Source organism: Oncorhynchus mykiss, chromosome 17, assembly GCF_013265735.2.
Source record: "Oncorhynchus mykiss isolate Arlee chromosome 17, USDA_OmykA_1.1, whole genome shotgun sequence".
Classification (NCBI taxonomy): Eukaryota; Metazoa; Chordata; class Actinopteri; order Salmoniformes; family Salmonidae; genus Oncorhynchus; species Oncorhynchus mykiss.
This window is the reverse complement of record NC_048581.1, coordinates 36,261,169-36,286,630: the sequence shown is the minus strand read 5'-3', so window position 1 is coordinate 36,286,630 and position 25,462 is coordinate 36,261,169. Positions and strand designations below refer to the sequence as shown.

The window sequence follows — 25,462 nt, the reverse complement described above, 5'->3', positions numbered from 1 at the left end:
CTGTCTATTCCTTTGTGAAAATGGCCATTCAATGATTTCTGGCCCATGTGACATTCCTCGATGGCCCCAAAAATCCATGTTTTGATCCGATCATTACAACGTTAGCTGTGTGCACCCCATAATTCATGCGACTGACTAAGCTATTGAAAGTAAAATGATATATCTCTGTCCGGCGCAAGTGAAAGGTGGTCGAAAAAAAAGTAGAGTAGAGTCGTGTGTCTTTGGCGTGATTTGAAGTCGACTTCTGATGTGGGATTTAGTTCATTTTTCCAAGAAGATTTGCTGAGGAATCGAAACCCCTTGACCAAATGATACGACAAAGTAAAGGCCCTAAATACAGGCTGCCAGTTAAATGCAGCAATGACACGGCTAAAGTGTGTCATCTCAGGACAAAAGAGCAGGAATTGTCTGCTGTTGCATCTTCACTCATGAGACAGGTAATAGCGGAGCTCCGTGGTGCTGAAAAAGACACCTCATTTGCTCACATCGTATATAGACTTGTTTATACTGTATTATTGACTGTATGTTTGTTTTACTCCATGTGTAAGTCTGTGTCGTTGTATGTGTCGAACTGCTTTGCTTAATCTTGGCCAGGTCGCAATTGTAAATGAGAACTTGTTCTCAACTTGCCTACCTGGTGAAATAAATAAAAATAAAAATTTAAAAAAATGTGTCTATTTGATTAGGATTAGGACTTTTCCTCTATGTGTCGCACTTCCATTTCCACTTTATGTCCCCGTTAGGGAGCTGTCATTTATGCTGCAGGCTAATTACTACCAATGTCATTGTGGTCCAAGTTCAACTCCTAGCCTATAGGGTGTGGTAACAGGCCCTCTGTTATTTGTTGTTGTACTCTGCATGTGAAGTATCTGCACTGTAGCCTATAGAGGAACTAAGCCCTTGATAATAGGGGAACGCAAGCTGTTGAACACAAACTCCCAGTCCTATGATGTTGCTCTGTGAAGGAGGTTAGCTTTTCAGCATTCAATTCCTGGCAGCCTTCTTCGCCCTGGTTGATTTGTGAATGTGAGTGATTCGAGAATGTTTGGCTTGGGTATCCAAGGTGTTTGAGATTGTTGAGGACCAGTGTTCCGAGGGGCTGACTGTGACATCATAAAGCGGAATGTAGTTAGCGTGCTGTTTGAGGGATTCCAATTCAGTCCGTTGCGGCCTTCCAGGCAGTGCAGTTGTGCTTCAAGTGTGCTCTCTGTGTGATGACTTGTTGTGCCTACACGGAGTACAGCTACGAACGGACGTGACATTTGGGGTAAGCCTAAGCCTTTTCGTAACCTTAACCTATTTCTTCTAACTTGCTATGACAAAGTGCTTTGATGACACTAGCTGCATCCCAGCTAGTTGAACGCTTGTCAGTCATTCTCCTAAAAGGCAACCTCTGTTGCTCGATGTACTAAACCGAGGGCCGGCAGCCACTAAGTGCACGTAAGAGACAATTATGGCAACAATAAGTTGTAAGATGATACCTAGTCACATCTGAGATGTGAATCAACTGCACCGATTGGTCAATCGCCAGTATGTGCCCTTGGGCCTCATTTGTCCCCTTTGAAATGACCTGTTGAGATCATTCAATGCAACAGCTGAGGCTCTCTGGCCTATAAAGGATCCACCTCATACCACTATTTCCGTAATATAAGGCTATGTTATTGTTTTTTGAAAAAAGTACCATACAATATTTGCACATCCCTATCACCTCTGTACGCATAGGAAAATGATCCCTTTATTGTGTGTGTGTTGGGTGGGTGTCTGAGGAATGTTTTACTGCGTTTCAGCTTGCAGAGGTATCACCACCCTTCCCATGGCCACCTGGATCCTGTCTAGGGAAGAAAAAGAAGAATGACGTTATTACATGGCCTTCAAGAGCTACATGACTGCTGAGGTGACATTACGGACCCCTTATAGGGTTTGTGGCATTCCTTGTGTATTTGTTTCCCGTATGTTGCACTTCGTTTCTCCTTTGTACTTGTGACACTATTTGAGGTTTTAACGCCTATCTCTATTAGGTGTGACTGGCAACTGCAGTGGGTTGAATCCTACTAGTTCAGTGTTTCCCAACTCCAGGCAGGGTAGAGTAGCCATTTTTTGTGGTAGCCCTGGAGAGGCACAGCTGATTGAAAGAGTTGAATCAGGTGCAACAACAACAACAAGTAGAACAACACCAATCAATGTGAAGAGTGGGACATCACAGTTGGGCCTTGTGTTCAACATAGCTCAGTATTTGAGTGTGTTTCCCGCGCATGTAAGTAAGTAGCTTTGATTTCTTCTTCCTCCATTGTTCCCTAGAACGAACGCCCTGCCCTCCCCTTTGCAGCAGAGGCCAGGCAAAAGCGCGCGCTTTCTGTGCCACTGGCTTCAATCAGGTCCACCAAACGCAGATAATAAGAGCACCCGAGCACCGAAAATTACGTCATTAATTCACTTGAACTCAGCTAGCGAACACACGATGTCTGGAAGAGGTAAAGGCGGCAAGGGACTCGGAAAAGGAGGCGCTAAGCGTCACCGTAAGGTTCTCCGCGATAACATCCAGGGAATCACCAAGCCCGCCATTCGCCGTCTGGCTCGCCGTGGCGGCGTGAAGCGTATCTCCGGGCTGATCTACGAGGAGACCCGCGGTGTCCTGAAGGTGTTCCTTGAGAACGTGATCCGTGACGCCGTCACCTACACCGAGCACGCCAAGAGGAAGACCGTTACGGCCATGGACGTGGTCTACGCTCTGAAACGCCAGGGACGCACCCTGTACGGTTTCGGCGGTTAAACGCACTCTTCTCGGAACGTCAACATCCCGACTTGAACCCAAAGGCTCTTTTAAGAGCCACCCACATCCGCTTCAAAAGGGTCAAATCCATTATCGTAGGAAACCATGAGCCACTCTTGAGTGGACAGGGAGGGAGTATTCGTGACAGGAGGCTATGTTCAGTGCAGGCTTTGCCTACAGTCGTATTAAACCATGAGCCACTCTTGAGTGGACAGGGAGGGAGTGTTCATGACAGGAGGGAGGCTATGTTCAGTGCAGGCTTTGCGTACAGTCGTATTACGAGACACCCGAAATAAAGGCACCACGGCTGGGAAATCCCCACCAAGTACCAAAAAGGGGAGCCTTATTTTTGGCCATTGTAGGACTTTTTTGGAAACACACCATTCCCCACCAGTGACAGAGCATAGGCTATGGTCTTTGTTAGGGAAGCAAGCCTCTGAGTGGAAGGCTCTTATGCGCGCTCAGCTCCACTGGGCAAATGGCAGGGGCGCCTATGAGAAAGCAGGGGTGTGTCCACGGCCGGCGAATTAGCTTAGCTTCGTCTTCATAAGAGGGAAAGGGCTCTCCACCCCCTCATTCGTTTGTGAGAAGCAGCGAGACATCAGCATCATGCCCGAGCCAGCAAAGTCCGCGCCCAAGAAGGGCTCCAAGAAAGCCGTCACCAAGACCGCAGGGAAAGGCGGCAAGAAACGCCGAAAGTCGAGGAAGGAGAGCTACGCCATTTACGTGTACAAAGTCCTGAAGCAGGTCCACCCCGATACCGGCATCTCCTCCAAGGCCATGGGAATCATGAACTCGTTCGTGAACGACATCTTCGAGCGTATCGCCGGAGAGTCGTCTCGCCTGGCCCACTACAACAAGCGTTCCACCATCACCTCCAGGGAGATCCAGACCGCAGTGCGCCTGCTGCTCCCCGGAGAGCTGGCCAAGCACGCAGTGTCCGAGGGCACCAAGGCCGTGACCAAGTACACCAGCTCCAAGTAAACAGCCCATTTGGAGTGCTGTAGTAACCCAAAGGCTCTTTTAGGCTCTCTTAATTTTGATGCCAGGAGTTCCTCTGGAGGAACACCCTCCCCCCCGTTCAGCTCAAACGGTGGCGCATGGAACGCAAAAATATTCTTAAAAATATTTAACCTCCACACATTAACAAGTCCAATAGCTCAAATGAAAGATAAACACCTTGTTCATCTACCCAGCATGTCAGATTTTTAAAATGTTTTACGGCGAAAACACACCACACATTTATATTAGACCACCACCGAAACAAAGACAAGCGGCAGCCATTTTGTCCCAGAAAATATAAAATTATAAAAGCAGGATTAAAAAATAAATCGCTCACTAACCTTTTGAAAATCTTCATCAGATGACAGTGATAGGACATGTTACACAGTACATTTTTTTTTTTTTCAATAATATGCCATATATATCCATAAATGTCCATTTACAGTGTACTCATGTTCAGAAATTACTCAAAAATGCCCGCAGGAAACCTAGGTAGCTCGGCAAGATAACGTAAATAGACATCATAAACTTTGGCTAAATATACATGTTCTACATATAGTTAGAAAGATACACTGCTTCTTTATGCAACCGCTGTGTTAGATTTATTTTTAACGTTACAGAAATCGCACACTATTTCATATGCTGAGGCAGCGCTCAGTTCCAAGCTACATTTCCACGTAATGTTGGAGTCAACAGAAACACAGATTTAAGCATAAATATTCCCTTACCTTCGATGGTCTTCGTTCAGAATGTTCTGGAAGGGTTCATACTTACCCAATACATCGTTTGGTTTCAAGTCTTGCGTCTTTGTATTAGCTACTGCTAATAACATCAGCTGAAATGCACCCAAAACGTCCTCCGGTCCGGATAAGTTGCGCATCAAAACTTCAAAATTACACATTATATGTCGACTAAACAGGTCAAACTAAGTGCAGAAGCAAGCTTTATGATGTTTTAGACGTGCAAAACAAACTTCAATTCAACCGGGCATCGTTTGCTCTTCCCAGGAGTGCTGGAACAAAGGAATGGCTGTGACCAATTCGCGCCCTAACGCACAGGTTTTTTTATTGCGACACTTACTCCAATCACTCCTATAGGGCCAATTCTCGCGCGATTTGAACGATTGAACGCTCCAAAGAAAGAGGACATCTAGTGGAAGAGATGGAAAGTGTCCCCAGATCCATAAGTGGTCGGGAAGGGTGGGGGCATGACGTCAAAGTTGCTCCAACTTTCATGGCCACAAAAACTAGTTTGGAAGAATGCATGCCCTGTGAGTTCTGCTATACTTACAGACATAATTCCAACGGTTTTAGAAGCTTTAGAGTGTTTTCTATCCAATAATAATTATTATATGCATATATTAGCAATTTTTTATATAGTTTTTTTCAGTTTACTAGGGGTACCCAATTTCTCCAAAGGGGGCGTAAATCTGCCATGCCCTCAAAAGGTTAAGAGCCACCCACCCTGTCAGTGAAAAAAGCAAATCCATATATGTGTGTGTGTGTGTGTGTGTGGAGGACATGTCAAAAAGGGGGGAGAGGGAATAAATGATGCTGACATGAACAGGGTAGGAATGTGTGCATGGCAGTATAACGCAGTGAGTGGGATTCCACTCGTGCTCCGATGACTGGAGCCTGTGTAACAGTGTAACTTTAGGCCGAACCAGGGACCCTCTGCACACATCATCAACAACAGTCTCAGAGCAAGTGACGTCACCGATTGAAACTAGCCGTTTCACATCCCTTACACACACCTGTACAAGAGGGAGGAGGAGAGAGAAGAAGAGGCTCCAAATCTCTCTCTCTCTAGGCCTATATCAGGGCGGACAAGCACATGGGGCGCCAGCCTCCATAGCGCCGGCCGCACAGCCAGACACCAAGACCCACAGACACAAAGACCGGCACGAGTGAGTCACGCTGCGGAGTCAAGCGAGGAAGGACTGCGAGAAGGCCACAAGCCTATCTCTCTCTCTCTCTCTCTCTCTCTCTCTGACACGCTTTTGAAAGAGACACACAGACAGAGAGAGAGACTACCTAGCACAAGAAAACACACAGGCTCCAAATCCAACTAATAAACTCATACTAATAAAACATCACACACACACACACAAAGTGCAAGTAAGCATGTCGTTGGACAGTGTATTATTTCTCGTTTGCCTCCTGGACACATGACGAATACAACGTGAAACTAGTCTCAGCCAGGCCTCACAAGTGCATGTGTTTTAAGGTCCCCAAAAGAGCTCTCCTTTAAAACACCAAGGAGCACATCAGGGGACGCCAAACCATTTGATTCCCTTGCCAGACATCTCGGCTCACTCCACAATCAATGGTGCTCGCAATCGGATGCACTTTTAGGCCATTTAGGAGACAAATAGCACAGGAAAAGCAGTGCGCACCGCTCCACCCGACAGTCGAACGGTGAGGTTTTGAGCGAGTCGCAGCAAAATGCACGGGGCTTCTGCAGCCCACATGACTTTATTCTGAACGGACACAAGTCTGCTCGCTGGGCCGTTCGCTTTTGGGCCAAAAACGCGGCTCCGTCGGTGACTTTTGGCCCGATATTGGCGACCAGAAAACACAAGTGAAAGAGCATTTGGCCAGCCCGGAGAAGCCGAGCTGGGTGGCTTGAGTCTACATGGTTCTCATGTCGCGTTTAAGGCCAGCCCCCTGCACGGTGTGGAGCTTCAATAGCGCAGAGCAGCGTCTACAGCAAAGTACTCCTCCTCACAGACTACCGTAGTGTTGTAAGTGTGTGTGTTTACCGGACCGAACGACAGACATGGCAGAAGTCGCACCAGCACCCGCCGCCGCCGCGCCGGCCAAGGCACCCAAGAAGAAGGCAGCAGCCAAGCCCAAGAAAGCGGGACCCAGCGTAGGCGAGCTCATCGTCAAGGCGGTGTCCGCCTCCAAGGAGAGGAGCGGCGTGTCCCTGGCCGCGCTCAAGAAGTCTCTGGCGGCAGGCGGCTACGACGTGGAGAAGAACAACTCCCGTGTCAAGATCGCCGTCAAGAGCCTCGTCACCAAGGGCACCCTGGTCCAGACTAAGGGCACCGGTGCTTCCGGCTCCTTCAAGATCAACAAGAAGGCCGTCGAGGCAAAGAAGCCCGCCAAGAAAGCCGCAGCCCCCAAAGCTAAGAAGGTGGCCGCCAAGAAGCCCGCCGCCGCCAAGAAGCCCAAGAAGGTAGCAGCCAAGAAGGCCGTGGCCGCAAAGAAGTCCCCCAAGAAGGCCAAGAAGCCCGCTACACCCAAAAAGGCCGCCAAGAGCCCAAAGAAGGTGAAGAAGCCCGCCGCAGCGGCCAAGAAAGCGGCCAAGAGCCCCAAGAAGGCTACCAAGGCAGCGAAGCCCAAAGCCGCCAAGCCCAAGGCGGCCAAGGCCAAGAAGGCAGCCCCCAAGAAGAAGTAAACCTATTACAAACAGTGTTCTTTCTACTCGACACATGTTGTTACCACAAAAGGCTCTTTTAAGAGCCACCCACCTCTTTCCATAAAAGCGCATGTCATTCCATTCCACCTACCTACCCGTGGTGCAAAATAAATGAAATGAATGACTTTTACGCACCACATTTTGGAGTGGCTAAATGGCTTTACATTTGTCACTCAAGAGTGCAGCACCCTCACCAGTCAACATTGTTGTGATGTGTTAGAATTGGCATGTCACATTGATCCTGATAATAATAAGCATACATACTATAGTGGGTTGGACAGCAGCCATTTGTATTATGAGCCACTCTCGAATTGATTGATACATGTTTCAGTGATTTGAGTTGTCACTTTGGCGCTCCCGCCAACGTGAAAAAGTAACAAAAGTCGGAGGGAAACAGAGTAGCCTAGCCCTCGTCACTCTGCTGCCTGCCTGCCTGCGGGCGGGTGGGTGGGGGCGGGCTTAGGGCTGACTGCCTGTCTGTCTGTCCCTCCCTCACTCCAATTGGATAAGGCCACACCGGTCCGGTGGCCAATCGATGGCTTTTGTGGCGAGGTATAAGTAAGACTCTCGAGGTGGCCAGCGGCTCATTCAGACTTTCTGTGACATACTGAAGCTACCAATATGAGCGGAAGAGGCAAAACCGGAGGCAAGGCCAGGGCGAAGGCAAAGACACGTTCATCCCGTGCCGGGCTCCAGTTCCCCGTGGGCCGTGTGCACAGGCTGCTGCGTAAAGGCAACTACGCCGAGCGTGTGGGCGCTGGCGCACCAGTGTACCTGGCCGCAGTGCTCGAGTACCTGACTGCTGAGATCCTGGAGTTGGCCGGAAACGCTGCCCGTGACAACAAGAAGACTCGTATCATCCCCCGTCACCTGCAGCTGGCAGTCCGTAACGACGAGGAGCTGAACAAACTGCTTGGCGGCGTGACCATCGCGCAGGGTGGTGTTCTGCCCAACATCCAGGCAGTGCTGCTCCCCAAGAAGACTGAGAAGGCCGTCAAAGCCAAGTAAAATCGCTGGTGCGGCTGCAACTTGACTACTCAACCCCCAAAGGCTCTTTTAAGAGCCAACCACCTAGCTCAACAAAAGCGCAAAGTGTCCTTTCTATGCCTGGCCAATTATTTATAGACGGCACCGTATCAAGTGCCCACATGAGGCCTAAATGAAGGATAACAACTAGTAGGCTAGAATGAGAGCATTATTGCGCGTCAAGTGTAACGTTGCTCGCGGCCCTAACAAAAGACCCAAGCGCGCCTCGGCGAGGGTGGGGGTTGCATTTTGGGGCGGCACGGAGAGGCCGAGCCTCCCGTCCAATGGGCGGCGGAGGAGGCCTCCGCAACGGGCCAATCAGGGCGGTACGGAGATGGTGACCAATGAGCAGACGCCGCTGCCGGCTTTATAAACTTCACATAGGCATTTTGAGGCTATACTCCGACTGTGAAAGAAGGAAGCTAGCTAGCGCCATGGCCAGAACCAAGCAAACCGCTCGCAAATCCACCGGTGGCAAAGCACCCAGGAAGCAGCTCGCCACCAAGGCTGCGCGCAAGAGCGCCCCGGCCACCGGCGGCGTGAAGAAGCCTCACCGTTACAGGCCCGGCACCGTGGCTCTTAGAGAGATCCGTCGTTACCAGAAGTCCACTGAGCTGCTGATCCGCAAACTGCCTTTCCAGCGCCTGGTGCGAGAAATTGCCCAGGACTTTAAGACCGACCTGCGCTTCCAGAGTTCCGCAGTGATGGCCCTGCAGGAGGCAAGCGAGGCTTACCTGGTCGGCCTGTTCGAGGACACCAACCTGTGCGCCATCCACGCCAAGAGGGTGACCATCATGCCCAAGGACATCCAGCTGGCCCGTCGTATTCGCGGAGAGCGCGCATAAACGATGACCTGATCTCCAAAATCCCCCAAAGGCTCTTTTAAGAGCCACCTCCATATTTCAGTCAAAAAGGCACAATTGTTCCATTTGTACACGCCCCTTTCCCACCGTGTATGTTCCCTGTTCTCGAGTCACTACAGACCGTGGTTCGATTCCAGGCTGTATCACCACCGGCCGTGATTGTAAATAAGAGTTGGTTCTTAACTGACTTGAGTCGTTTCAATAACGCTCTCTATATGTGATTAGATGTATGCCTAGAGTAGAAGAGGGGAAAAATACACTAGCAGTAATGAGTGATAGTAATGATATAGGGCAAAAAGTGTCAAAAATGGTCACTATGTAGCTAAGAACAACTGACTTTGAAAGTGCCGCTGATGAGATGGGAAAAGTTTACCGTGGAGCACGGAGGCCATCTAGTGGTTAAACGCTGGTACTGTCAGCGTGTGAGCACGTCATAGTGGCTCCCTATTGGTATTTGATCTTCAGGCCAGCGTTTCCCAAACTCGGTCCTCGGGTCCCCAAGTGGGGCACGTTGTGTTTTTTCGATTCCAATTGCTCTTGGAATGTAACATGCTAGAGTCTGTCTATTCCTTTGTGAAAATGGCCATTCAATGATTTCTGGCCCATGTGACATTCCTCGATGGCCCCAAAAATCCATGTTTTGATCCGATCATTACAACGTTAGCTGTGTGCACCCCATAATTCATGCGACTGACTAAGCTATTGAAAGTAAAATGATATATCTCTGTCCGGCGCAAGTGAAAGGTGGTCGAAAAAAAGTAGAGTAGAGTCGTGTGTCTTTGGCGTGATTTGAAGTCGACTTCTGATGTGGGATTTAGTTCATTTTTCCAAGAAGATTTGCTGAGGAATCGAAACCCCTTGACCAAATGATACGACAAAGTAAAGGCCCTAAATACAGGCTGCCAGTTAAATGCAGCAATGACACGGCTAAAGTGTGTCATCTCAGGACAAAAGAGCAGGAATTGTCTGCTGTTGCATCTTCACTCATGAGACAGGTAATAGCGGAGCTCCGTGGTGCTGAAAAAGACAGCGCCCCTGGCCATTTGCCAAGGCCTATTTCCCGTTGGAGGGATTTTTGACATGCTATAGGCACAGTTCAGTACACCCCTCATCCTGTAATTGGTCCCAGAATCATCCACTTGATTCCCGACCACCAACCGATTGTCGGGGTGCATTGGTGTAAAATGTGGTCGTCGAGATCAAGTTCTATAGGCTACATGGGGTACTGGCATCTGTACCTTTTTTTTTTTTAGCTACCTACACCAGTAGGGGAGCTTACAGATAAAGAGTGCACTAGGCTAGAGAGAAAAGTACCATTCCGTTTTTCATAAAGTAGGTCAATGTAACTTACTCTCTTTTGATACTTGAGAAACATAGATTCACATGACGTCCAAATCTGCAAGAGACAAAAGCAGCAGAAAATCAGCAGGTGAAGAAAAGGGTTAAGTGAATATGATTTAAGAGCAGTCAAATGAAGTAATAGTGACATAGATTGTAAGAAATGAAATGTACCATGTGAACATTGCATTGTGGCTTTAGAAGAGCATGTATTTGTAGATGAATGACAGATTAGGTTTGGTGACAAAGTAACTGTATAATTTGAGGTACTCTACATGAGCATGTGTTTGCCTATTTGATGATCTGTTGTAGTTAATGTTTGATTTTGAGCACATACTTGTTGTGACAATTGCATCAGGTTGAGGGAGAAATGGTCTGTGTGGCCATTGTGAGTGGCACTTCTGATCCAGCAGGTGGTGTTAAGATCCCTCCCTATGTGGCTTTGAATGATGAGCCAGTGTTGGCAAAATGACTTGTGGTCCAGCGGGTGGCGGTGAAATGCCTCCCTATCTATATGACTTGCCCTATTCCTTTGACATTGTTCACTTGATTGGAGATGATTCCGGTCTTCTTCATGAGCACTCCTGCATGTCTTCCTTCCTGTCTTGCCATGTGGGTTCCACGGAGGTGTGTGTTTTTGTTAGATATCACTGGGCACATTCCTAACGTGGAGGTGGTTTGCATAGCTCATGTCATGTGGATATATAAAGTATTGTATTGTAAGGTATGTTAGTCTACGGACGGTCTGACATTGCTCGTCCATATATTGATGTATTCCAATTGCATTTGGGTGTATTGTGTGGAATGTTGGAACATGGTTAGATCTTACTGTGCTGTTGGAGCTAGTAACACAAGCATTTCCCGACATCTGCTAAACAGGTGTATGTATATCTCTCTAGTCACCCCCAAAACCAATTCTTTCTTTGGCCGCCTCTCCTTCCAGTTCTCTGCTGCCAATGACTGGAACGAACTACAAAAATCTCTGAAACTGGAAACACTTATCTCCCTCACTAGCTTTAAGCACCAACTGTCAGAGCAGCTCACAGATTACTGCACCTGTACATAGCCCACCTATAATTTAGGCCAAACAACTACCTCTTTCCCTACTGTATTTAATGAAATTATTTATTTTGCTCCTTTGCACCCCATTATTTTTATTTCTACTTTGCACATGTCTTCCATTGCAAATGTACCATTCCAGTGTTTTACTTGCTATATTGTATTTACTTTGCCACCATGGGCTTTTTTTGCCTTTACCTCCCTTATCTCACCTCATTTGCTCACATCGTATATAGACTTGTTTATACTGTATTATTGACTGTATGTTTGTTTTACTCCATGTGTAAGTCTGTGTCGTTGTATGTGTCGAACTGCTTTGCTTAATCTTGGCCAGGTCGCAATTGTAAATGAGAACTTGTTCTCAACTTGCCTACCTGGTGAAATAAATAAAAATAAAAATTTAAAAAAATGTGTCTATTTGATTAGGATTAGGACTTTTCCTCTATGTGTCGCACTTCCATTTCCACTTTATGTCCCCGTTAGGGAGCTGTCATTTATGCTGCAGGCTAATTACTACCAATGTCATTGTGGTCCAAGTTCAACTCCTAGCCTATAGGGTGTGGTAACAGGCCCTCTGTTATTTGTTGTTGTACTCTGCATGTGAAGTATCTGCACTGTAGCCTATAGAGGAACTAAGCCCTTGATAATAGGGGAACGCAAGCTGTTGAACACAAACTCCCAGTCCTATGATGTTGCTCTGTGAAGGAGGTTAGCTTTTCAGCATTCAATTCCTGGCAGCCTTCTTCGCCCTGGTTGATTTGTGAATGTGAGTGATTCGAGAATGTTTGGCTTGGGTATCCAAGGTGTTTGAGATTGTTGAGGACCAGTGTTCCGAGGGGCTGACTGTGACATCATAAAGCGGAATGTAGTTAGCGTGCTGTTTGAGGGATTCCAATTCAGTCCGTTGCGGCCTTCCAGGCAGTGCAGTTGTGCTTCAAGTGTGCTCTCTGTGTGATGACTTGTTGTGCCTACACGGAGTACAGCTACGAACGGACGTGACATTTGGGGTAAGCCTAAGCCTTTTCGTAACCTTAACCTATTTCTTCTAACTTGCTATGACAAAGTGCTTTGATGACACTAGCTGCATCCCAGCTAGTTGAACGCTTGTCAGTCATTCTCCTAAAAGGCAACCTCTGTTGCTCGATGTACTAAACCGAGGGCCGGCAGCCACTAAGTGCACGTAAGAGACAATTATGGCAACAATAAGTTGTAAGATGATACCTAGTCACATCTGAGATGTGAATCAACTGCACCGATTGGTCAATCGCCAGTATGTGCCCTTGGGCCTCATTTGTCCCCTTTGAAATGACCTGTTGAGATCATTCAATGCAACAGCTGAGGCTCTCTGGCCTATAAAGGATCCACCTCATACCACTATTTCCGTAATATAAGGCTATGTTATTGTTTTTTGAAAAAAGTACCATACAATATTTGCACATCCCTATCACCTCTGTACGCATAGGAAAATGATCCCTTTATTGTGTGTGTGTTGGGTGGGTGTCTGAGGAATGTTTTACTGCGTTTCAGCTTGCAGAGGTATCACCACCCTTCCCATGGCCACCTGGATCCTGTCTAGGGAAGAAAAAGAAGAATGACGTTATTACATGGCCTTCAAGAGCTACATGACTGCTGAGGTGACATTACGGACCCCTTATAGGGTTTGTGGCATTCCTTGTGTATTTGTTTCCCGTATGTTGCACTTCGTTTCTCCTTTGTACTTGTGACACTATTTGAGGTTTTAACGCCTATCTCTATTAGGTGTGACTGGCAACTGCAGTGGGTTGAATCCTACTAGTTCAGTGTTTCCCAACTCCAGGCAGGGGTAGAGTAGCCATTTTTTGTGGTAGCCCTGGAGAGGCACAGCTGATTGAAAGAGTTGAATCAGGTGCAACAACAACAACAAGTAGAACAACACCAATCAATGTGAAGAGTGGGACATCACAGTTGGGCCTTGTGTTCAACATAGCTCAGTATTTGAGTGTGTTTCCCGCGCATGTAAGTAAGTAGCTTTGATTTCTTCTTCCTCCATTGTTCCCTAGAACGAACGCCCTGCCCTCCCCTTTGCAGCAGAGGCCAGGCAAAAGCGCGCGCTTTCTGTGCCACTGGCTTCAATCAGGTCCACCAAACGCAGATAATAAGAGCACCCGAGCACCGAAAATTACGTCATTAATTCACTTGAACTCAGCTAGCGAACACACGATGTCTGGAAGAGGTAAAGGCGGCAAGGGACTCGGAAAAGGAGGCGCTAAGCGTCACCGTAAGGTTCTCCGCGATAACATCCAGGGAATCACCAAGCCCGCCATTCGCCGTCTGGCTCGCCGTGGCGGCGTGAAGCGTATCTCCGGGCTGATCTACGAGGAGACCCGCGGTGTCCTGAAGGTGTTCCTTGAGAACGTGATCCGTGACGCCGTCACCTACACCGAGCACGCCAAGAGGAAGACCGTTACGGCCATGGACGTGGTCTACGCTCTGAAACGCCAGGGACGCACCCTGTACGGTTTCGGCGGTTAAACGCACTCTTCTCGGAACGTCAACATCCCGACTTGAACCCAAAGGCTCTTTTAAGAGCCACCCACATCCGCTTCAAAAGGGTCAAATCCATTATCGTAGGAAACCATGAGCCACTCTTGAGTGGACAGGGAGGGAGTATTCGTGACAGGAGGCTATGTTCAGTGCAGGCTTTGCCTACAGTCGTATTAAACCATGAGCCACTCTTGAGTGGACAGGGAGGGAGTGTTCATGACAGGAGGGAGGCTATGTTCAGTGCAGGCTTTGCGTACAGTCGTATTACGAGACACCCGAAATAAAGGCACCACGGCTGGGAAATCCCCACCAAGTACCAAAAAGGGGAGCCTTATTTTTGGCCATTGTAGGACTTTTTTGGAAACACACCATTCCCCACCAGTGACAGAGCATAGGCTATGGTCTTTGTTAGGGAAGCAAGCCTCTGAGTGGAAGGCTCTTATGCGCGCTCAGCTCCACTGGGCAAATGGCAGGGGCGCCTATGAGAAAGCAGGGGTGTGTCCACGGCCGGCGAATTAGCTTAGCTTCGTCTTCATAAGAGGGAAAGGGCTCTCCACCCCCTCATTCGTTTGTGAGAAGCAGCGAGACATCAGCATCATGCCCGAGCCAGCAAAGTCCGCGCCCAAGAAGGGCTCCAAGAAAGCCGTCACCAAGACCGCAGGGAAAGGCGGCAAGAAACGCCGAAAGTCGAGGAAGGAGAGCTACGCCATTTACGTGTACAAAGTCCTGAAGCAGGTCCACCCCGATACCGGCATCTCCTCCAAGGCCATGGGAATCATGAACTCGTTCGTGAACGACATCTTCGAGCGTATCGCCGGAGAGTCGTCTCGCCTGGCCCACTACAACAAGCGTTCCACCATCACCTCCAGGGAGATCCAGACCGCAGTGCGCCTGCTGCTCCCCGGAGAGCTGGCCAAGCACGCAGTGTCCGAGGGCACCAAGGCCGTGACCAAGTACACCAGCTCCAAGTAAACAGCCCATTTGGAGTGCTGTAGTAACCCAAAGGCTCTTTTAGGCTCTCTTAATTTTGATGCCAGGAGTTCCTCTGGAGGAACACCCTCCCCCCCGTTCAGCTCAAACGGTGGCGCATGGAACGCAAAAATATTCTTAAAAATATTTAACCTCCACACATTAACAAGTCCAATAGCTCAAATGAAAGATAAACACCTTGTTCATCTACCCAGCATGTCAGATTTTTAAAATGTTTTACGGCGAAAACACACCACACATTTATATTAGACCACCACCGAAACAAAGACAAGCGGCAGCCATTTTGTCCCAGAAAATATAAAATTATAAAAGCAGGATTAAAAAATAAATCGCTCACTAACCTTTTGAAAATCTTCATCAGATGACAGTGATAGGACATGTTACACAGTACATTTTTTTTTTTTCAATAATATGCCATATATATCCATAAATGTCCATTTACAGTGTACTCATGTTCAGAAATTACTCAAAAATGCCCGCAGGAAACCTAGGTAGCTCGGCAAGATAACGTAAATAGACATCATAAACTTTGGCTAAATATACATGTTCTACATATAGTTAGAAAGATACACTGCTTCTTTATGCAACCGCTGTGTTAGATTTATTTTTAACGTTACAGAAATCGCACACTATTTCATATGCTGAGGCAGCGCTCAGTTCCAAGCTACATTTCCACGTAATGTTGGAGTCAACAGAAACACAGATTTAAGCATAAATATTCCCTTACCTTCGATGGTCTTCGTTCAGAATGTTCTGGAAGGGTTCATACTTACCCAATACATCGTTTGGTTTCAAGTCTTGCGTCTTTGTATTAGCTACTGCTAATAACATCAGCTGAAATGCACCCAAAACGTCCTCCGGTCCGGATAAGTTGCGCATCAAAACTTCAAAATTACACATTATATGTCGACTAAACAGGTCAAACTAAGTGCAGAAGCAAGCTTTATGATGTTTTAGACGTGCAAAACAAACTTCAATTCAACCGGGCATCGTTTGCTCTTCCCAGGAGTGCTGGAACAAAGGAATGGCTGTGACCAATTCGCGCCCTAACGCACAGGTTTTTTTATTGCGACACTTACTCCAATCACTCCTATAGGGCCAATTCTCGCGCGATTTGAACGATTGAACGCTCCAAAGAAAGAGGACATCTAGTGGAAGAGATGGAAAGTGTCCCCAGATCCATAAGTGGTCGGGAAGGGTGGGGGCATGACGTCAAAGTTGCTCCAACTTTCATGGCCACAAAAACTAGTTTGGAAGAATGCATGCCCTGTGAGTTCTGCTATACTTACAGACATAATTCCAACGGTTTTAGAAGCTTTAGAGTGTTTTCTATCCAATAATAATTATTATATGCATATATTAGCAATTTTTTATATAGTTTTTTTCAGTTTACTAGGGGTACCCAATTTCTCCAAAGGGGGCGTAAATCTGCCATGCCCTCAAAAGGTTAAGAGCCACCCACCCTGTCAGTGAAAAAAGCAAATCCATATATGTGTGTGTGTGTGTGTGTGTGTGGAGGACATGTCAAAAAGGGGGGAGAGGGAATAAATGATGCTGACATGAACAGGGTAGGAATGTGTGCATGGCAGTATAACGCAGTGAGTGGGATTCCACTCGTGCTCCGATGACTGGAGCCTGTGTAACAGTGTAACTTTAGGCCGAACCAGGGACCCTCTGCACACATCATCAACAACAGTCTCAGAGCAAGTGACGTCACCGATTGAAACTAGCCGTTTCACATCCCTTACACACACCTGTACAAGAGGGAGGAGGAGAGAGAAGAAGAGGCTCCAAATCTCTCTCTCTCTAGGCCTATATCAGGGCGGACAAGCACATGGGGCGCCAGCCTCCATAGCGCCGGCCGCACAGCCAGACACCAAGACCCACAGACACAAAGACCGGCACGAGTGAGTCACGCTGCGGAGTCAAGCGAGGAAGGACTGCGAGAAGGCCACAAGCCTATCTCTCTCTCTCTCTCTCTCTCTCTCTCTCTGACACGCTTTTGAAAGAGACACACAGACAGAGAGAGAGACTACCTAGCACAAGAAAACACACAGGCTCCAAATCCAACTAATAAACTCATACTAATAAAACATCACACACACACACACAAAGTGCAAGTAAGCATGTCGTTGGACAGTGTATTATTTCTCGTTTGCCTCCTGGACACATGACGAATACAACGTGAAACTAGTCTCAGCCAGGCCTCACAAGTGCATGTGTTTTAAGGTCCCCAAAAGAGCTCTCCTTTAAAACACCAAGGAGCACATCAGGGGACGCCAAACCATTTGATTCCCTTGCCAGACATCTCGGCTCACTCCACAATCAATGGTGCTCGCAATCGGATGCACTTTTAGGCCATTTAGGAGACAAATAGCACAGGAAAAGCAGTGCGCACCGCTCCACCCGACAGTCGAACGGTGAGGTTTTGAGCGAGTCGCAGCAAAATGCACGGGGCTTCTGCAGCCCACATGACTTTATTCTGAACGGACACAAGTCTGCTCGCTGGGCCGTTCGCTTTTGGGCCAAAAACGCGGCTCCGTCGGTGACTTTTGGCCCGATATTGGCGACCAGAAAACACAAGTGAAAGAGCATTTGGCCAGCCCGGAGAAGCCGAGCTGGGTGGCTTGAGTCTACATGGTTCTCATGTCGCGTTTAAGGCCAGCCCCCTGCACGGTGTGGAGCTTCAATAGCGCAGAGCAGCGTCTACAGCAAAGTACTCCTCCTCACAGACTACCGTAGTGTTGTAAGTGTGTGTGTTTACCGGACCGAACGACAGACATGGCAGAAGTCGCACCAGCACCCGCCGCCGCCGCGCCGGCCAAGGCACCCAAGAAGAAGGCAGCAGCCAAGCCCAAGAAAGCGGGACCCAGCGTAGGCGAGCTCATCGTCAAGGCGGTGTCCGCCTCCAAGGAGAGGAGCGGCGTGTCCCTGGCCGCGCTCAAGAAGTCTCTGGCGGCAGGCGGCTACGACGTGGAGAAGAACAACTCCCGTGTCAAGATCGCCGTCAAGAGCCTCGTCACCAAGGGCACCCTGGTCCAGACTAAGGGCACCGGTGCTTCCGGCTCCTTCAAGATCAACAAGAAGGCCGTCGAGGCAAAGAAGCCCGCCAAGAAAGCCGCAGCCCCCAAAGCTAAGAAGGTGGCCGCCAAGAAGCCCGCCGCCGCCAAGAAGCCCAAGAAGGTAGCAGCCAAGAAGGCCGTGGCCGCAAAGAAGTCCCCCAAGAAGGCCAAGAAGCCCGCTACACCCAAAAAGGCCGCCAAGAGCCCAAAGAAGGTGAAGAAGCCCGCCGCAGCGGCCAAGAAAGCGGCCAAGAGCCCCAAGAAGGCTACCAAGGCAGCGAAGCCCAAAGCCGCCAAGCCCAAGGCGGCCAAGGCCAAGAAGGCAGCCCCCAAGAAGAAGTAAACCTATTACAAACAGTGTTCTTTCTACTCGACACATGTTGTTACCACAAAAGGCTCTTTTAAGAGCCACCCACCTCTTTCCATAAAAGCGCATGTCATTCCATTCCACCTACCTACCCGTGGTGCAAAATAAATGAAATGAATGACTTTTACGCACCACATTTTGGAGTGGCTAAATGGCTTTACATTTGTCACTCAAGAGTGCAGCACCCTCACCAGTCAACATTGTTGTGATGTGTTAGAATTGGCATGTCACATTGATCCTGATAATAATAAGCATACATACTATAGTGGGTTGGACAGCAGCCATTTGTATTATGAGCCACTCTCGAATTGATTGATACATGTTTCAGTGATTTGAGTTGTCACTTTGGCGCTCCCGCCAACGTGAAAAAGTAACAAAAGTCGGAGGGAAACAGAGTAGCCTAGCCCTCGTCACTCTGCTGCCTGCCTGCCTGCGGGCGGGTGGGTGGGGGCGGGCTTAGGGCTGACTGCCTGTCTGTCTGTCCCTCCCTCACTCCAATTGGATAAGGCCACACCGGTCCGGTGGCCAATCGATGGCTTTTGTGGCGAGGTATAAGTAAGACTCTCGAGGTGGCCAGCGGCTCATTCAGACTTTCTGTGACATACTGAAGCTACCAATATGAGCGGAAGAGGCAAAACCGGAGGCAAGGCCAGGGCGAAGGCAAAGACACGTTCATCCCGTGCCGGGCTCCAGTTCCCCGTGGGCCGTGTGCACAGGCTGCTGCGTAAAGGCAACTACGCCGAGCGTGTGGGCGCTGGCGCACCAGTGTACCTGGCCGCAGTGCTCGAGTACCTGACTGCTGAGATCCTGGAGTTGGCCGGAAACGCTGCCCGTGACAACAAGAAGACTCGTATCATCCCCCGTCACCTGCAGCTGGCAGTCCGTAACGACGAGGAGCTGAACAAACTGCTTGGCGGCGTGACCATCGCGCAGGGTGGTGTTCTGCCCAACATCCAGGCAGTGCTGCTCCCCAAGAAGACTGAGAAGGCCGTCAAAGCCAAGTAAAATCGCTGGTGCGGCTGCAACTTGACTACTCAACCCCCAAAGGCTCTTTTAAGAGCCAACCACCTAGCTCAACAAAAGCGCAAAGTGTCCTTTCTATGCCTGGCCAACTATTTGGCGTGTTTGTTAGATACACACACACACATATACACGGCACCGTATCAAGTGCCCACATGAGGCCTAAATGAAGGATAACAACTAGTAGGCTAGAATGAGAGCATTATTGCGCGTAAAGTGTAACGTTGCTCGCGGCCCTAACAAAAGACCCAAGCGCGCCTCGGCGAGGGTGGGGGTTGCATTTTGGGGCGGCACGGAGAGGCCGAGCCTCCCGTCCAATGGGCGGCGGAGGAGGCCTCCGCAACGGGCCAATCAGGGCGGTGCGGAGATGGTGACCAATGAGCAGACGCCGCTGCCGGCTTTATAAACTTCACATAGGCATTTTGAGGCTATACTCCGACTGTGAAAGAAGGAAGCTAGCTAGCGCCATGGCCAGAACCAAGCAAACCGCTCGCAAATCCACCGGTGGCAAAGCACCCAGGAAGCAGCTCGCCACCAAGGCTGCGCGCAAGAGCGCCCCGGCCACCGGCGGCGTGAAGAAGCCTCACCGTTACAGGCCCGGCACCGTGGCTCTTAGAGAGATCCGTCGTTACCAGAAGTCCACTGAGCTGCTGATCCGCAAACTGCCTTTCCAGCGCCTGGTGCGAGAAATTGCCCAGGACTTTAAGACCGACCTGCGCTTCCAGAGTTCCGCAGTGATGGCCCTGCAGGAGGCAAGCGAGGCTTACCTGGTCGGCCTGTTCGAGGACACCAACCTGTGCGCCATCCACGCCAAGAGGGTGACCATCATGCCCAAGGACATCCAGCTGGCCCGTCGTATTCGCGGAGAGCGCGCATAAACGATGACCTGATCTCCAAAATCCCCCAAAGGCTCTTTTAAGAGCCACCTCCATATTTCAGTCAAAAAGGCACAATTGTTCCATTTGTACACGCCCCTTTCCCACCGTGTATGTTCCCTGTTCTCGAGTCACTACAGACCGTGGTTCGATTCCAGGCTGTATCACCACCGGCCGTGATTGTAAATAAGAGTTGGTTCTTAACTGACTTGAGTCGTTTCAATAACGCTCTCTATATGTGATTAGATGTATGCCTAGAGTAGAAGAGGGGAAAAATACACTAGCAGTAATGAGTGATAGTAATGATATAGGGCAAAAAGTGTCAAAAATGGTCACTATGTAGCTAAGAACAACTGACTTTGAAAGTGCCGCTGATGAGATGGGAAAAGTTTACCGTGGAGCACGGAGGCCATCTAGTGGTTAAACGCTGGTACTGTCAGCGTGTGAGCACGTCATAGTGGCTCCCTATTGGTATTTGATCTTCAGGCCAGCGTTTCCCAAACTCGGTCCTCGGGTCCCCAAGTGGGGCACGTTGTGTTTTTTCGATTCCAATTGCTCTTGGAATGTAACATGCTAGAGTCTGTCTATTCCTTTGTGAAAATGGCCATTCAATGATTTCTGGCCCATGTGACATTCCTCGATGGCCCCAAAAATCCATGTTTTGATCCGATCATTACAACGTTAGCTGTGTGCACCCCATAATTCATGCGACTGACTAAGCTATTGAAAGTAAAATGATATATCTCTGTCCGGCGCAAGTGAAAGGTGGTCGAAAAAAAGTAGAGTAGAGTCGTGTGTCTTTGGCGTGATTTGAAGTCGACTTCTGATGTGGGATTTAGTTCATTTTTCCAAGAAGATTTGCTGAGGAATCGAAACCCCTTGACCAAATGATACGACAAAGTAAAGGCCCTAAATACAGGCTGCCAGTTAAATGCAGCAATGACACGGCTAAAGTGTGTCATCTCAGGACAAAAGAGCAGGAATTGTCTGCTGTTGCATCTTCACTCATGAGACAGGTAATAGCGGAGCTCCGTGGTGCTGAAAAAGACAGCGCCCCTGGCCATTTGCCAAGGCCTATTTCCCGTTGGAGGGATTTTTGACATGCTATAGGCACAGTTCAGTACACCCCTCATCCTGTAATTGGTCCCAGAATCATCCACTTGATTCCCGACCACCAACCGATTGTCGGGGTGCATTGGTGTAAAATGTGGTCGTCGAGATCAAGTTCTATAGGCTACATGGGGTACTGGCATCTGTACCTTTTTTTTTTTTAGCTACCTACACCAGTAGGGGAGCTTACAGATAAAGAGTGCACTAGGCTAGAGAGAAAAGTACCATTCCGTTTTTCATAAAGTAGGTCAATGTAACTTACTCTCTTTTGATACTTGAGAAACATAGATTCACATGACGTCCAAATCTGCAAGAGACAAAAGCAGCAGAAAATCAGCAGGTGAAGAAAAGGGTTAAGTGAATATGATTTAAGAGCAGTCAAATGAAGTAATAGTGACATAGATTGTAAGAAATGAAATGTACCATGTGAACATTGCATTGTGGCTTTAGAAGAGCATGTATTTGTAGATGAATGACAGATTAGGTTTGGTGACAAAGTAACTGTATAATTTGAGGTACTCTACATGAGCATGTGTTTGCCTATTTGATGATCTGTTGTAGTTAATGTTTGATTTTGAGCACATACTTGTTGTGACAATTGCATCAGGTTGAGGGAGAAATGGTCTGTGTGGCCATTGTGAGTGGCACTTCTGATCCAGCAGGTGGTGTTAAGATCCCTCCCTATGTGGCTTTGAATGATGAGCCAGTGTTGGCAAAATGACTTGTGGTCCAGCGGGTGGCGGTGAAATGCCTCCCTATCTATATGACTTGCCCTATTCCTTTGACATTGTTCACTTGATTGGAGATGATTCCGGTCTTCTTCATGAGCACTCCTGCATGTCTTCCTTCCTGTCTTGCCATGTGGGTTCCACGGAGGTGTGTGTTTTTGTTAGATATCACTGGGCACATTCCTAACGTGGAGGTGGTTTGCATAGCTCATGTCATGTGGATATATAAAGTATTGTATTGTAAGGTATGTTAGTCTACGGACGGTCTGACATTGCTCGTCCATATATTGATGTATTCCAATTGCATTTGGGTGTATTGTGTGGAATGTTGGAACATGGTTAGATCTTACTGTGCTGTTGGAGCTAGTAACACAAGCATTTCCCGACATCTGCTAAACAGGTGTATGTATATCTCTCTAGTCACCCCCAAAACCAATTCTTTCTTTGGCCGCCTCTCCTTCCAGTTCTCTGCTGCCAATGACTGGAACGAACTACAAAAATCTCTGAAACTGGAAACACTTATCTCCCTCACTAGCTTTAAGCACCAACTGTCAGAGCAGCTCACAGATTACTGCACCTGTACATAGCCCACCTATAATTTAGGCCAAACAACTACCTCTTTCCCTACTGTATTTAATGAAATTATTTATTTTGCTCCTTTGCACCCCATTATTTTTATTTCTACTTTGCACATGTCTTCCATTGCAAATGTACCATTCCAGTGTTTTACTTGCTATATTGTATTTACTTTGCCACCATGGGCTTTTTTTGCCTTTACCTCCCTTATCTCACCTCATTTGCTCACATCGTATATAGACTTGTTTATACTGTATTATTGACTGTATGTTTGTTTTACTCCATGTGTAAGTCTGTGTCGTTGTATGTGTCGAACTGCTTTGCTTAATCTTGGCCAGGTCGCAATTGTAAATGAGAACTTGTTCTCAACTTGCCTACCTGGTGAAATAAATAAAAATAAAAATTTAAAAAAATGTGTCTATTTGATTAGGATTAGGACTTTTCCTCTATGTGTCGCACTTCCATTTCCACTTTATGTCCCCGTTAGGGAGCTGTCATTTATGCTGCAGGCTAATTACTACCAATGTCATTGTGGTCCAAGTTCAACTCCTAGCCTATAGGGTGTGGTAACAGGCCCTCTGTTATTTGTTGTTGTACTCTGCATGTGAAGTATCTGCACTGTAGCCTATAGAGGAACTAAGCCCTTGATAATAGGGGAACGCAAGCTGTTGAACACAAACTCCCAGTCCTATGATGTTGCTCTGTGAAGGAGGTTAGCTTTTCAGCATTCAATTCCTGGCAGCCTTCTTCGCCCTGGTTGATTTGTGAATGTGAGTGATTCGAGAATGTTTGGCTTGGGTATCCAAGGTGTTTGAGATTGTTGAGGACCAGTGTTCCGAGGGGCTGACTGTGACATCATAAAGCGGAATGTAGTTAGCGTGCTGTTTGAGGGATTCCAATTCAGTCCGTTGCGGCCTTCCAGGCAGTGCAGTTGTGCTTCAAGTGTGCTCTCTGTGTGATGACTTGTTGTGCCTACACGGAGTACAGCTACGAACGGACGTGACATTTGGGGTAAGCCTAAGCCTTTTCGTAACCTTAACCTATTTCTTCTAACTTGCTATGACAAAGTGCTTTGATGACACTAGCTGCATCCCAGCTAGTTGAACGCTTGTCAGTCATTCTCCTAAAAGGCAACCTCTGTTGCTCGATGTACTAAACCGAGGGCCGGCAGCCACTAAGTGCACGTAAGAGACAATTATGGCAACAATAAGTTGTAAGATGATACCTAGTCACATCTGAGATGTGAATCAACTGCACCGATTGGTCAATCGCCAGTATGTGCCCTTGGGCCTCATTTGTCCCCTTTGAAATGACCTGTTGAGATCATTCAATGCAACAGCTGAGGCTCTCTGGCCTATAAAGGATCCACCTCATACCACTATTTCCGTAATATAAGGCTATGTTATTGTTTTTTGAAAAAAGTACCATACAATATTTGCACATCCCTATCACCTCTGTACGCATAGGAAAATGATCCCTTTATTGTGTGTGTGTTGGGTGGGTGTCTGAGGAATGTTTTACTGCGTTTCAGCTTGCAGAGGTATCACCACCCTTCCCATGGCCACCTGGATCCTGTCTAGGGAAGAAAAAGAAGAATGACGTTATTACATGGCCTTCAAGAGCTACATGACTGCTGAGGTGACATTACGGACCCCTTATAGGGTTTGTGGCATTCCTTGTGTATTTGTTTCCCGTATGTTGCACTTTGTTTCTCCTTTGTACTTGTGACACTATTTGAGGTTTTAACGCCTATCTCTATTAGGTGTGACTGGCAACTGCAGTGGGTTGAATCCTACTAGTTCAGTGTTTCCCAACTCCAGGCAGGGGTAGAGTAGCCATTTTTTGTGGTAGCCCTGGAGAGGCACAGCTGATTGAAAGAGTTGAATCAGGTGCAACAACAACAACAAGTAGAACAACACCAATCAATGTGAAGAGTGGGACATCACAGTTGGGCCTTGTGTTCAACATAGCTCAGTATTTGAGTGTGTTTCCCGCGCATGTAAGTAAGTAGCTTTGATTTCTTCTTCCTCCATTGTTCCCTAGAACGAACGCCCTGCCCTCCCCTTTGCAGCAGAGGCCAGGCAAAAGCGCGCGCTTTCTGTGCCACTGGCTTCAATCAGGTCCACCAAACGCAGATAATAAGAGCACCCGAGCACCGAAAATTACGTCATTAATTCACTTGAACTCAGCTAGCGAACACACGATGTCTGGAAGAGGTAAAGGCGGCAAGGGACTCGGAAAAGGAGGCGCTAAGCGTCACCGTAAGGTTCTCCGCGATAACATCCAGGGAATCACCAAGCCCGCCATTCGCCGTCTGGCTCGCCGTGGCGGCGTGAAGCGTATCTCCGGGCTGATCTACGAGGAGACCCGCGGTGTCCTGAAGGTGTTCCTTGAGAACGTGATCCGTGACGCCGTCACCTACACCGAGCACGCCAAGAGGAAGACCGTTACGGCCATGGACGTGGTCTACGCTCTGAAACGCCAGGGACGCACCCTGTACGGTTTCGGCGGTTAAACGCACTCTTCTCGGAACGTCAACATCCCGACTTGAACCCAAAGGCTCTTTTAAGAGCCACCCACATCCGCTTCAAAAGGGTCAAATCCATTATCGTAGGAAACCATGAGCCACTCTTGAGTGGACAGGGAGGGAGTATTCGTGACAGGAGGCTATGTTCAGTGCAGGCTTTGCCTACAGTCGTATTAAACCATGAGCCACTCTTGAGTGGACAG

At 48.2% G+C, this 25,462-nt stretch overlaps 7 protein-coding genes across 7 annotated transcripts; all 7 read left to right on the top strand.

Moving 5' to 3' along the window:
• Nucleotides 1–2,458: 2,458 nt before the first annotated feature.
• LOC118940128 (histone H4) lies at nt 2,459–2,770 on the top strand. The gene has a single exon (XM_036948386.1). The coding sequence runs from the start codon at nt 2,459–2,461 to the stop codon at nt 2,768–2,770; it is 312 nt and encodes a 103-aa protein (XP_036804281.1).
• A 609-nt stretch (nt 2,771–3,379) lies between these two features.
• Nucleotides 3,380–3,754, top strand: LOC118940127 (histone H2B). Its single transcript, XM_036948385.1, has one exon. It carries the CDS (start codon nt 3,380–3,382, stop codon nt 3,752–3,754), a length of 375 nt encoding a protein of 124 aa, XP_036804280.1.
• A 2,053-nt stretch (nt 3,755–5,807) lies between these two features.
• On the top strand, nt 5,808–8,262 carry LOC118940411 (histone H1-like). Its single transcript, XM_036949830.1, has one exon. The coding sequence runs from the start codon at nt 6,551–6,553 to the stop codon at nt 7,172–7,174; it is 624 nt and encodes a 207-aa protein (XP_036805725.1). The 5' UTR covers nt 5,808–6,550; the 3' UTR covers nt 7,175–8,262.
• On the top strand, nt 7,817–8,203 carry LOC118940126 (histone H2A). The gene has a single exon (XM_036948384.1). The coding sequence runs from the start codon at nt 7,817–7,819 to the stop codon at nt 8,201–8,203; it is 387 nt and encodes a 128-aa protein (XP_036804279.1).
• Nucleotides 8,263–8,556: 294 nt separating the features above from the next.
• Nucleotides 8,557–9,087, top strand: LOC118940415 (histone H3-like). The gene has a single exon (XM_036949835.1). The coding sequence runs from the start codon at nt 8,566–8,568 to the stop codon at nt 9,064–9,066; it is 501 nt and encodes a 166-aa protein (XP_036805730.1). The 5' UTR covers nt 8,557–8,565; the 3' UTR covers nt 9,067–9,087.
• A 3,886-nt stretch (nt 9,088–12,973) lies between these two features.
• On the top strand, nt 12,974–25,308 carry LOC118940418. Its single transcript, XM_036949839.1, has 5 exons — nt 12,974–13,973; nt 14,729–14,739; nt 17,209–17,215; nt 19,892–20,241; nt 24,922–25,308. Exons 1-5 carry the CDS (start codon nt 13,681–13,683, stop codon nt 25,245–25,247), a joined length of 987 nt encoding a protein of 328 aa, XP_036805734.1. The 5' UTR covers nt 12,974–13,680; the 3' UTR covers nt 25,248–25,308.
• Nucleotides 17,609–19,487, top strand: LOC118940409 (histone H1-like). The gene has a single exon (XM_036949828.1). It carries the CDS (start codon nt 17,776–17,778, stop codon nt 18,397–18,399), a length of 624 nt encoding a protein of 207 aa, XP_036805723.1. The 5' UTR covers nt 17,609–17,775; the 3' UTR covers nt 18,400–19,487.
• Nucleotides 25,309–25,462: the final 154 nt, after the last annotated feature.

Excerpts from the sequence above, each read along its gene's own strand:
- LOC118940128 (XM_036948386.1), top strand. The coding sequence starts at position 2,459 with ATGTCTGGAAGAGGTAAAGGCGGCAAGGGACTCGGAAAAGGAGGCGCT.
- LOC118940127 (XM_036948385.1), top strand. The coding sequence starts at position 3,380 with ATGCCCGAGCCAGCAAAGTCCGCGCCCAAGAAGGGCTCCAAGAAAGCC.
- LOC118940411 (XM_036949830.1), top strand. The coding sequence starts at position 6,551 with ATGGCAGAAGTCGCACCAGCACCCGCCGCCGCCGCGCCGGCCAAGGCA.
- LOC118940126 (XM_036948384.1), top strand. The coding sequence starts at position 7,817 with ATGAGCGGAAGAGGCAAAACCGGAGGCAAGGCCAGGGCGAAGGCAAAG.
- LOC118940415 (XM_036949835.1), top strand. The coding sequence starts at position 8,566 with ATGAGCAGACGCCGCTGCCGGCTTTATAAACTTCACATAGGCATTTTG.
- LOC118940418 (XM_036949839.1), top strand. The coding sequence starts at position 13,681 with ATGTCTGGAAGAGGTAAAGGCGGCAAGGGACTCGGAAAAGGAGGCGCT. Across the intron at positions 20,242-24,921 it reads GTTCGAGGACACCAACCTGT|CTAGCGAACACACGATGTCT; the intron begins GCGCCATCCACG and ends ACTTGAACTCAG.
- LOC118940409 (XM_036949828.1), top strand. The coding sequence starts at position 17,776 with ATGGCAGAAGTCGCACCAGCACCCGCCGCCGCCGCGCCGGCCAAGGCA.